Source organism: Zootermopsis nevadensis, unplaced genomic scaffold, assembly GCF_977971745.1.
Source record: "Zootermopsis nevadensis isolate Lab colony 2312 unplaced genomic scaffold, Znev_1.0 Znev_ptg000007l, whole genome shotgun sequence".
NCBI lineage: Eukaryota > Metazoa > Arthropoda > Insecta > Blattodea > Termopsidae > Zootermopsis > Zootermopsis nevadensis.
In genome coordinates, this window is record NW_028259139.1 from 18980529 (window position 1) to 18993548 (window position 13020).

A 13020-nucleotide genomic window follows, 5' to 3' on the forward strand; every position below is an offset into this window, starting at 1 on the left:
TTTAAAACTCTTAATTATAAGATGTTTATTACACAGTCACAATATCAGTGTTAATTTCAGTAGTGCTATTTTGCTCTGAATGACAACAAAATAAAAATTACAGACGAATATCAAAATGTCACGTACTATTGTCTTCGAATGCGATGGAATCTGTTCTCTGTCAGAAGACATTACATTGGCATGTTCAAAGAATACTTCACGATATACAAAAGCTCGGTCTTTTTCATAGGCAGAATGCCATCCATATTTCACCTAACCTAAGCAGAAATAAGACATTTTAGATATGAAAACAGAGTGAAACAAACTTGCATATCTTATTCTACTATGTATAATCCTTTTCAAAACATTTGTCCAGTGTTAACTATTTTAAAATGAAACTTTCCTGTATGTGTCTGACTGCGCAACAGTGAGCATTTCACTACATGGTCAGTGGCATCTGTGTAAGTCACAGACAATGAGGCAAGATGGAGTGTCATAGTTCATAATCACACTCCCTCCTGCCAACGTCATGTTGAGAAACAACAACAGTGTTAACTTGCACCATAAACTCATGAACACTTGCATTTTGACTGACGTTGCACATATCATGGTCACCGTTACCGATGTGAAGTTGCTTAAAGTTCCACTGTTTTAATAAAACATCATACAATATGATACGAAATGGACTGACGAAAAATGTATCTGGCTACAAGGCTTTGGAGTAGAATATTCTGCACTGATAATACCTTCTTAGAATCAGAATGCTAAGTACAAAAATTAATAAAATTATACTTTCATTATGCATTATATCCCTATATCCTACACTATGCATATAATTTTGGCTTCATTCTTAATCATGTACAATGTCATTATTATTATTATTATTAGTGTTCTGTCTGACGACAGGTCCATATGAACAGGATCCTTCCATCCTTCTCTCGGACTGGGACCTGTTCATATACGTTCTTGGCAGATGATCCAGAAGTGGTTTGCCATTGCCTTCTTCTGTGTGTGAATGGAGTAATTGTTGGGATGCCACGGAGGAAAACTCCGTGTTGCCTAGACCACGGCCTTGCCCAACACAAGTTATAAATTCGGGCACCGCCGGGAATCGAACCCGAGACCCCAGGATTACAAGGCCAGCGTTCTAACCGCTAGACGACCGTGGCGTGGCATTAATCTGGTGTTTATAACACATTTTTGTTTAAGGCAGTTTTGTTGTGGGCAAACTCTTCAATTAATTCAGTCAGCTAAATCAGCAGTTTTTGTATGAACCTTTAGGTTTTCAGAGTGGTGACAGTGTGGATTGTGGTCCTCTAGGTTAGGATGCTGAGCAGTCTTGTAAATGGTTGTATGGTTTTGGAATAATATATCACTTCAATATTCTACCTTGAAATTGGAGAGAATATGTTACTCCACATAATTTTGAACATATCATGTTTATCTTCAGGGACATAACCTAGTAGACCACACTAGTAAAATCAAATATGGACTTGTGATTTTGATTATTCCTATATTGGGCATGTAGTGAGTAATTTCTTTTATCTGAAAGGAAGTATCTGTGTTAATCAGAACACTGCCTAAAGAACAAAGAACGTTCAGACTCTCCTAATTCACAAGTTTCCCTGCTTTTGGAATATCTCGAGATATTCCAAAATATTTAAATAAGATTTTTGCTTTATATATTATGCAACTTCACTTACATTTAATTAAGTACATTAAGGCTTTCTGAATGTCACACATTGGAGCCACATACATGTCTGACTGCCTAACAGATTAGTGGATTATTTAATACTGCATTAGCAAAATAAGTATAAAAAGATATTTGGATCTATCGTGATTTAGAGGCATACCACATCAGCAAACAAAACAAATTACAGGATACATCAAAATTAAAATCAAAAAAGCTTCGAACACTTTAGGGGTCAACATCACTAATTCCCTTCACTGAACTGACATATTAATTATATTTTTCTGATCCTCATTCTTTTAATGCAGTATTTCCAGTTTTTTCTGCAATTTTATGTAAAATCTGTTATTTCATTACTGAAAAGAGTGGTTCTGCATTTTATAAATAAAAAGTCAAGCCAACATGTACTTTGGCTAGTAATATTATGATGGAATATATAAAATGTAAGACTTGAGGTTCTCACAGCGGTGAGTATGAAGATTTCTGTCTTCTGGGTTATTGCGCTGTGTAGTCTGGTCGATGTTAACCAACGTTTCAGAGGTCATACTGCCTCCGTCATCAGGGCGATGAATATGCCAATAGGGTGTGAGGAGTTGGATTTTATAGGCAGGGAAGTGAAAGGTGTAGCCTGCCCCGAGCCAATGGGAGCAGGTATGGGAGTGGACCAATGGTAGCACGTGGGCGAGAGTGGGAGAGGGAGAGAAAGTAGAGAGAGAAAGGTGAGTTTAGTTGTATGGATAAAGGCCCTGAAAGGGGCCGAGTTAGTGGTCTGGTTGGTTCTGGCGGCGCACTCTTGCTCGTTCTCGGAGTCCTCGGAGTGTGTGGATCAGAGGCTTCCAGGACCGGCTCAGGTGAAGTCCATCTTCCCTGTTAAAGTTATCAGGATGAAGTTCGATCTCGATGGCTTCCCTGATTAACCGATCCATGTAGCCGGTTTTTGAGGAGAGGATAGAAGTTTCCTCTAGCTGTATCTTGTGCTCCAAGTTGAAGCGGTGTTCAGCAACCGCAGAATTTAATATCGGACACACAACACATCAATTACAACCCGGTATGTTTTACTACCTTTTACTACATTTTATTATGATTCATTTACATTTTATTACGTTGTATTACGTATTAACTCTTTAAATTATTATATTTCCTATGTCAATATCCAAAATCACGACTTGAAAATTAATTTTACAGATATAAAACATCCAAGTACAACCTCCAAATCAAAAGGAAGAGACAAAAAACTTAAAATTAAACAAATTAAAATAATCAATAAACGCAACACAAAATGTACAACAGTTTTTAAAATATATTAAAATTGATAGACCTGATGATGATGTGATACACATTGAAACATGTCGTCGATACAAAAAATGTAACAAGATGCAGTGTCTACTGAGAATGTTATAATTTTAAATAATTTTAAACAACATTATTTTAAGTTTGTGTATAGACGGAAAATAAAAATATTGTATCAAAAATATTGTTATCAAATCACCATCATCATAATCCTGTCAGGTATTAGGCCACACCTTTAGTGGTTTTACTAAACTTCTGTTCCTATAAGTCAAAAGAAAATTCGTTTCTCTATTCTGTTCTAACATAGCTTTTTCTATATAATTTCAGCATATTCTGTCAGAAAAATGAAGGACTATTATGCAATTAAGGAAATTATAGTGATAAAGTCATGAGAATTAAGTAATATATTGGCTGGTACAAAGTCAACACTGATCTGATCAGAAAAACAGCCAAACCATAAATAAAAGCAATCAATTTTAACATGTTCTTTAAACAGTAACATTTATATGCTACTTGCTGAAGAAATGTTCCACCAGATATTTACCAACACTTCTCTTTATGTTTTAGATGCTGAAATAAAGAAACAGAAAGAAGTCTGTGTTTCAGTTCTTTGCCATAGAAACAAAAAGTGATTAAAAATATTGCAACTCTCTGTTAACACACCCTCATAATTTCTTTAGAGGAATTATTTACAATGCATTGGACTTTCATATGACCACTATCAGGTACTCTACATATTTCAGATCTGTTTATTTAATGATAAAATTAATATTAATTATAATTCAGGTCCAAGTTGTTACCAATTTGAGCTTTGTACCTGGATATTGGGGATACTGGGAACGACCCGTTCTTCAAGTGCCTGAGCACTGCGGGTCCCAACTTTTCATTGGCTTGATCTGTAGACATTTTGGTAGGACTCCTTGGACGAGGGATCGGCCCGTCGCAAGGCCTCTACCTGTACACAGGACAGCACAACACCGAAAAACATCCATGGCTTGAGTGGGATTCGAACCCACGGTCCCAGCAACCAAGTGGCACAAGGCCCACGCGGCCACTGTGGACCCCGAGCTTTGTACCAATCTTTCTATTGTATGCACACAAACATCACCATCATCTCTATTGGATCTTATCACTTCACAATCAAAAATGTAATAACATCTCCCTGCTTAAAATGTGATACGAACTACAAATTTCAATTGTAATCACATCTTTCTTAGAAAATATACAGTGACCATTATCAATGTTCACTTCAAACCAAAACTGAACTTCCTCAACAATTCTTTTTAAATTCACAATACTAAATTTTTTAAAAAATCTGTTCAGATTTCCTCAAGTTGTTACATATACAAATGGATTTACAGTGATTCTAATAGGCTCTCTATAGGGATTTTAATGTGCCTAAAAAGGTAAGCATTATTTTTGGGGTGACCCTCATACAGCCTTCTATATCTCTGCATAGCTTCATATGGGAGGATGCATGTTAAGAACTTCATTCAATTTGGATATGTTAATGTGATCACTGACAATTTGCCTTTAAAATCTAAAGCAGACTGTATATGGCGAGCAACACATATGCAACTGTTCCAAAGGAAAATAAATAATGACTTACTCATGATACTGCGGAACAACCCTTCCGAATAATTATGGCTATCAGAAAAAACCAGCAATGAACTGCAATTCTAGACGTCCCTCAGGATATTATTTTATTTTTATTTAGTGTTCTGTCTGACGACAGGTCCATATGAACAGGATCCTTCCATCCTTTTCTCTTCTCGGACTGGGACCTGTTCATATACGTTCTTGGCAGATGATCCAGAAGTGGTTTGCCATTGCCTTCTTCTGTGTGTGAATGGAGTAATTGTTGGGATGCCACGGAGGAAAACTCCGTGTTGCCTAGACCACGGCCTTGCCCAACGCAAGTTATAAATTCGGGCACCGCCGGGAATCGAACCCGAGACCCCAGGATTACAAGGCCAGCGTTCTAACCGCTAGACCACCGTGGCTCTCCCTCAGGATAACCCAAGGCTAATTCCTGGACTCTATGAATCACGTTCATAACACCCTCATCTGTTCCAGCACCATCCAAATGCGCTACTGCCACAGCTCCTGATCCTGTAATGACAGCCAGTCATCATTCTTTAACTACGCCTTCAAGACAACATACTGGAAGACCAAGAATGAAGAGCGGTCAGGTGAAGAGACAGGCATTCTCAACAGGAGAAGCTGGATGTTGGTTATGGTGTATCAATTTGTAACTACATAAAGTTTCTGCTAAATTGACTGTGCCAGATACACTAACTAAAGACAATTACATAAACAATGAAATGCACAGCATTAATTTATTCCTCAGCATCTAGTACTTGTCTCACCAGGATGTGAACTGGATTCATTTCAAAAAGGACAGGTTCCAATACATCAGATTTTCAGATCAGTATAAATATGTTTGGGGCACCGACAGATTTATGGTGAATTCCGCTGCCTATTTTACTCCATATTATACCGTCTAATATGTTGTGCTGCAGTACGACAGTTACTGCAACTTATAATTTAAACACTTACCTGAATGACGGAGAACAACAACGATGCATGTTGTGGCGTCATCTGACCCAAGAATATTTACATTTTCTGTAAAGGAGAAAAGCACAATCAAGTTTTCAAAATACTGACTGAACAAAGACGAGACCAGGAACAATGGAAAAAATACATGTAATCAAACCTATGAGAGAACCGCCAAAGAAATTGATCACAAACAAGTTAGGAAATATATACACAACATAACAATTCTGATGACTATAATTTTACCTTTGGCCATTGTGAATGGATGAGGAATTCCACATCCACTCACTACCATGTGCAAAGTGCCTGTTAATATTGTCCGAAACAAACAACAATTGAAAGGTGCTGACAAATTTTAAGACAATTTCCCAATATTACATTTTGGAGAAATCTGTTCAGCAGTTCTTGAACATTAATTGTGGACAGGCAGACAGAAAAATATGGTCTAACTTAAACAGTGCATTTCAGTAATTTTTAGTAATAAACACACCAATAAATTACAAAAACAAAAGTTTTTTTGTGAATTTACATCTATGAGAAGTTAATTAATTAAGTCTTAAAATAGACCATAACATTCTCTATCATTCAAAGTCACAACATCCTTCAAGAATCATATGTCATACTCTGGCTGAAGAAACATTTGAATGACTTCAGTCAGATATTAACAGGACTATAACACAAGAAAACATTACTTTCCACCAAAACATTCATATTTGAGGTGTAAGGAAGAATAGCCAGTTAATAAAAGCCACCATTAACTTAACCAAGTCTACTTATTCACACTTGGCTCCAAATAATACAATCTTACTACGAAGCATACGCGTGTTGTGACACAGTCATGCCAACATAAACTCAGAGACACATGAATATATATCCTACAATTTAAAAGATATTGTACGTGCGTCATATTGTGATTTATTTAAATAGTATTAAAAATATATTAAGTTTATATGATTACATTCATCTATTTATTTTGTTTTCTATATTCAATTTTCATTAATAGTTTTGAAACCTTTACTTCTCGGTCCAATATACACAACATTGGCATCACTACGAAATACAATCATATTAGTGACTTGTGACACAACAACGGATGAAGATACAATATGAAGGACGAGAAAATGATAAGAAAAATGAAAACTAAAATGCATTAAAAATCAGTAATTCAGTTAAAAAGTTTATAATATAACACCTGATGACGGCTATATATAGCCGAAACATGTCGTAAATGTTCCATATGTAAATCGAGTACTCGATACGGAACGAAAAAAATGATATTTTAATCTTTTAATTATCTTATATTGTGATTGACGGCCAATTTTAATATATTTTTAATACTATCCTACAATTTGTTGCACATTTCAAATTGAATTTTATAACGTCTACTTGTACCCATTCTGTTTCTTGATTCTCACAAACTGCCTGTCATTTTCAAGCATAAAAGTTATGAGGATTCTTACAATGCCTGATACATACTGTCATGGGGTACAGTAACTGCCAATTCCCTTTACTGGACATAGAGGAGGCCAACAGGTCCTACCACCTTTGTAGGGATAGCAAGCAGTTGTGATGCCGTGTCCTTATAAACTGAATTTAATTACCATGTGGGCAATAAGAGGAATTAAGTTAACAAGCTCGGTGACAGTCAAATGATTTAATGATGAAATTTGTTTGATTCTACATGAGCAACTTTCAGTGTCTGACAAATTATAACATTATATTATGCAACATCTTTACTGAGAGCCACTGAATGATGCAGTCAATCAGTTAGAATTTCTGCTCCATATTCATGATAACCCCAAGTTTAAATCTCAGCCAGAGGCAGGCTATCCTGTCAGAGGTGTTTCATGATTTTCCTCAGTCTCTCCAGGTCAATGCCAGGATAGTATCTCCATCCTGTCATCTGACAGTATATAATCTGAACAACTGAAAGCATCATTAAATAAACCATGAATGAAGAAGTTGAATACTGCATGCCAGAACACACTTGACTGGAACAATATTCAATGTAACAAAAACTCAGATTTTTCGTATTATCTACGTGAAGTTCGACCTCAGTGTACGAAGACAATAATCTGACAAATAACTAAGAGGAATATTCATGACAGTGAAGTTATTGGCATGTACAAATATGTGCCTTGTATGAAGTTAAGACAAATTTCTCAAGCTTCAAAAATCTGTGCAGATCCTGTTAACTATTTTCAATGGCATGTGCACGAATAAGAAAACATCACAACATGGATATGGTTTCACAAAATCTTTTACTTAAATTGCTATGGTATTATGCTATCACAGGAAAATCATTTTAAAAGTTAAGATAATTGAAAAGATAACATTAGTAGAAATTAGGTACATATTTTCATGATTTTATGTTCCAACCAACATTGACTATGGCCTATAATGAATTCTTCTAGGGCTACCAACCATGTAAGGTAGTTTACTGGAGTAAACACCGACATTTCGAGAGTACAGAGCACCATGAGGAGGGGGAGGGTGGATGAACCTTAAAATGAACAGCTTTTGTATAATAACTGCAATATCGACCTTAACCATGAGTGCCACTTAATTCACTGTTACATCTGTAGTCTGATTGATATGCTACAAGAACATTGGATGATGGAGAGCTGCTTCATTCACTCTTGTGAAAAGCACTAAATATTTTCATGCTTTTATGAATCATTCACTTACAGAGGCAATAATGTTATAAAAGAAAGTTCTGCCACTATCATGGTTCTCTTTTCTAAATCCAAATACATCAATAAAGAATTTCCTTACATTTCTCCTTAAAATCTTCCTGGACTTCTCCATTAGGTACTTTTGGTAGCATCATTGGACATGTCACATAGCCCTCCTCTTCCAAAAAGACGAGTCCTTCCTGAGAAGTCAACATTTGCCCAGTCACTCAAGAAATTCCAAACATTTTATAGAACCTGAAGGTTCGTTACCATGTTCACAAGGGCCTGCCACTGGTCCCAATCTTGCGCCAGATGAATCCAGTCCATGCCATTCCATTCTCGTCTAGATCTTCTGGTTGTCTCTTTCCATTTGGTTTGCCTACCAAAACCCCGTGTGTCTTTTAAATGGGGGCTACATGCCCTGCCCATTTCTTCTCCTTGTGGAACTTTCTACAGCCTCCTAGCATTTCATTCCATTTCGGTCCAAATATTCTCCTCAGCCACTGTTTTCAAACACCCTCAGTCCATGTTCCTCCCTTTGTGTTATAGATCAACATTCACACCCATAAAGAAACTATGGGCAAAATCAAGGTTTTGTATATATTTAATTGTACAATTTTAGAGAGAAAAGGTTCTGAACTGAAAGGAATCTACCTCGGCTGGAAACAGAACTACGATCCAAGATGGCTTCCTGCAGAGCGGCCAACTTCTCAAAATCAAATCACCGATAAACCGTGCAGGCTGTAAAATTGTTCAACAGATGGCGAATGTATTTAGCTTTTAGGTAGCTGTGGTGGACGTATTTGTACGCAGTGTAGTAGTACTTAAATTGATTGATAGGTGTGTCAGTGTTTCCGTAACACAAATAGTTGAGTCTAGAATTAATTTTATGGAACTCCTAATTGCCAGTGTACTATGGTGAAAGGGGGGGGGGGCAGAAATCTATTGATATGTTTTTGAACGTTGAGTACTTTTTTAAATTTTATGAATTTACCAGTGCCCTAGGAATCTTGGAGGTGGAAACCGATTCATATTTTTGCGAATTTTGAGAGTGCTTAAGCAGAAAGAATTCGACTTCGTCCTAGGTGCTCCATTGTTCGTTGTCCCTGTGTGTATTGTGATGAAATGCGCAAAGAACAGGAACGGTGGGGAAATTTATGAAGAGACTCCTTGTCTGAAGATCGTCTTTGAACAAGTGGCAGTTGTCCAAGAAATCTCCTCTTCTGCATTTTCGTATTCTAACTTGCTGTAAATGAGTGGTTTCTGATATTAAGTGGATCATACATAAGACTATGAGGCACCGGTGGTGACTTTTTTTCGTAGTTTAAAAGCGAGTTGTTCTGGAATCATGCCATCAAACATGGTTTACAATTCTCACGCTTATGTTTGCAGAGGTGAGAGTTGCCATCTCGTTCAGAACTTTAAGAAACTTATGTTCGGCTGTCAAAGATACGAGCGGCTGTAGTCTTGGTTGGCCAGGCCATGGTGAAAACATTGACCTCAGGTTTCATTTCTGGACAGTAGTTAAAGTCGTGCATTCGAGTTCATGGCGTCACTTACGTAAACATATTCTTCGTTTTTAAAGATTTAATTTGATTGACAAGCAAGTTTTTTCAAGTGGTTCGCTTCTTAAGGTTCAATGCATTTTGAACAACTACAAGAATCGCCGCCAAATTCCTAGAATTCAGCAGCGTGATGAAAACATGTTTGTTGTTTGTGCTCTGTTCCCGTTTGTACTTGATATTTTCAGATGTAGAGAGGTCACATTTATCAATCCAATTACTCAAACGGACTTTGACACCAGATTAAGAAATGGCCCGATAACCACGCTGACTGATGAAAGTTCAACAGAACATTAATAATGCAGATAATAGGCTGATGCCCATATTAAGGTCTTACCAAGTGTCCTTGATTTTCTCTTTATCCATATCTTGAATAAAATCGGCTTCTACCTTTTCGTCTTTATGCTCAATGATAAAAGATGTGTGCATATTATTAAACATTTTTACAAAAGTTTAATTTAAAATGACATGTGTATGTTGCTGTCTGACTTATATGCAGTACAGTTCTTTCCATAAGTCCTTATTGCTCAGTTGGGCAAAAAATTCATCTTCTTTTATATAATCGAAGCCTTGCCGCTGGGTCATGTCCTTAAGGCTTTGACCGGGATGTTCTTTTGTTAAATCTTATGTGGTACCGCCTGATTCGACTTCTAATGGTTAAGTGAAGTGTTTTCTTCGCGGTACGGTCTGGATTCGTAAATATTATGAAGACGAGATTAGGCTTCAAAGGGTTAACCAGCTGATTTTCGTAATGGTGAGGTGAAGTGTTTTCTTCGCGGTACAGTCTGGATTCGTAAATATTATGAAGACGAGCTTCGGCTTCAAAGGGTTAACCAGCTGATTTTCGTAATGGTGAGGTGAAGTGTTTTCTTCGCGGTACGGTCTGGATTCGTAAATATTATGAATACGAGCCAACGTCCAATCCCTCTTTCCAGTGCCTCCTCCAATCACTAACAGCCATGCTCTTCCAGTTTGCCCAACATCCCTACGAAAGTGCCCTCCCTGTCATCTTCAACACCTTCCTAACCCAATTGCTCGGCATCAATTATGGCTTCCCTGTCTAATAATACAAACATAGTGTTTTGGAATGCCAGGGGCATCCGCAATAAAAAATCCGAATTCTTCAGATACTTGGAATCAAACAACATCCCAATAGCCCTATTGAATGAAACGCACCTAAAGTCAACTGTGAAATTCAAATGCCCCAACTATCATGTGTACAGGTCCGACAGAGAGGAGCGACCAGGTGGGGGCACAGCTATCTTAATACGAAAGGAAATCAAACATTCGGAAATCCTTCTACCAAAATTACAGCACATGGAAGCCACTGCGATCCAGCTGCATATTAACAAGGAACTGATTACGTTAATTTCGATCTATAACCCTCCGGGCCAATTAGTGGAGAGGGACCTCGACCTTCTACTCCAAACGGGCAATAAAGTTATTCTTGCGGGCGACTTCAACGCGAAGCACAACTTGTGGCATTCCATCAGGAGAAACGCGCCGGGACAAACATTGCTCAACCACTACAACAAAAATAACTACTTAATCGCCGCCCCCATTAACCCTACTCACGTTCCGGATAACGACCCGGCAAGCGCTGACGTCTTGGACCTCGCGGTCTTAAACAACGTCCAATCCCACCATGACATCAAAACCTTAGGCTTTCTGTCCCACTCGGATCACAAACCTGTCCTGCTAACAATACGTGGCCCAGTTCAAACCGACCTCCCGAAAACCACGTTTGTCTATAAAGCCGCAAACTGGCAACTCTTCCAGTCTGTGGTTAACAACAACTTAAACACCACACTCTTAGCAAACAACGCGACACCTCCGGAAATAGACTCCGCAGTCACCCACCTTACCAACGTACTTCAACATGCCATCAATCAATCAGTTCCAAGCAAAACCAGGACCTTCAGTTCAATGCAAATAGCACTGTCGACACGACTGCTAATCCAGGAACGTAATAAATTGCGAACCACGTGGCAAAGGACGCACAACGTCGCCCTTCGCCACCGCATAAACGCCCTAAAACAACAAATAGACGCGGCCATCAAAAATCAGCTAAACGACACCTGGCAACATACGCTGCAAGGGCTAGACACCAGTAATAACGGCGATATTTGGCGAATTACGAAAAGTTTAACAAACAGCTCCACCTGCATACCCCCCTTGAAATTTAACGGTAGATCCGCCGTCACTCATGACGAAAAGGTGAACCTCTTTGCCGACACGCTACAGGACATCTTTACGACCAACACGGACTTAGACCGTGATTTCACTCAACAGACCGAGCTCACTGTCAGGGATTTTCTAACCCTTTCGGTAAGAAAAACAAACCACAAAGAATTAGGCTGGATAATTCGCCATCTCAAATCGCGCAAAGCAGCTGGTCCCGATGGCATACAGAATATCGTTCTGAGGAACTTGCCCCCACCAGCCCTCAAATTCATAGCCACGCTTTTCAACGCCTCAATAGCAAACAACTACTTCCCGTCTCAGTGGAAGGTTGCTAAAATAATCATGCTTCCCAAGCCGGACAAGGATCAGTCCTCGCCACTTAATTACAGGCCCATCAGCCTCCTAAATTCGCTAGCCAAAGTATTAGAAAAAATAATCTTGAAACGCTTAAATGCACAGCTAAAAGAATTAAACTTAATACGGGAGGAGCAATATGGATTTAAAAAAGGTCACTCAACCACTCACGCGCTGACACGCCTCATTGAACGCATTACCCTGGGATTCAATAACAACAAAACAACACTAGCCCTCTTTTTGGACATAGAAAGAGCTTTCGACAAGGTGTGGACAACCGGACTCATTTCTAAACTCATCAGGGCCGGAATTCCCGCACAGTTTGTCCACATTATATACAACTACCTAAATAACAGAGTCTTCACGGTTGTCCATGGAAATTCGGAATCCACACGGCGACCCATTCAGGCAGGAGTCCCCCAAGGCAGCCTGTTAGGGCCAGTTTTATTTAATATTTATATAAATGATTTACCAATCATAGAAAATGATAATAATGTGGCCGTCTCGATTTACGCTGATGATACGAGCGTCACTGCTCGATCAGGCAGCGTACAGTTGGCGGCATATAAACTGAATAAAGCCATTACAACTTTCGAGCCTTGGTTTGAAAAATGGAGGATTAAGATTAACGTTCATAAATGCGCGGTGACATTATTCTCTAAACGGCTGTCGCACCTCCGCAGCGAAGTACCTCCCCTGAAGATCTTTGGAGCAACCATCCCCCGGGTAA

The 13020-nt window shown here is 38.5% G+C and overlaps 1 protein-coding gene across 6 annotated transcripts in view; it reads right to left on the minus strand.

Moving 5' to 3' along the window:
• LOC110829765 (uncharacterized) overlaps positions 1-13020 on the minus strand; it is a 90775-nt gene continuing 77755 nt past the window's right edge. For 5 of the 6 annotated variants that reach the window (XM_087344564.1, XM_087344563.1, XM_087344561.1 and 2 more), the window contains 2 exons: positions 5519-5584; positions 1-5071 (listed from right to left, as the gene is read on the minus strand). In XM_087344564.1, coding sequence (XP_087200690.1) covers positions 5576-5584 — 9 coding nt within the window. In that variant the 3' untranslated portion in view covers positions 1-5071; positions 5519-5575. Of the gene's footprint in view, positions 5072-5518; positions 5585-8290; positions 8891-13020 lie in introns of those variants that run through there. The other variant, XR_015534000.1, reaches the window with a different exon arrangement.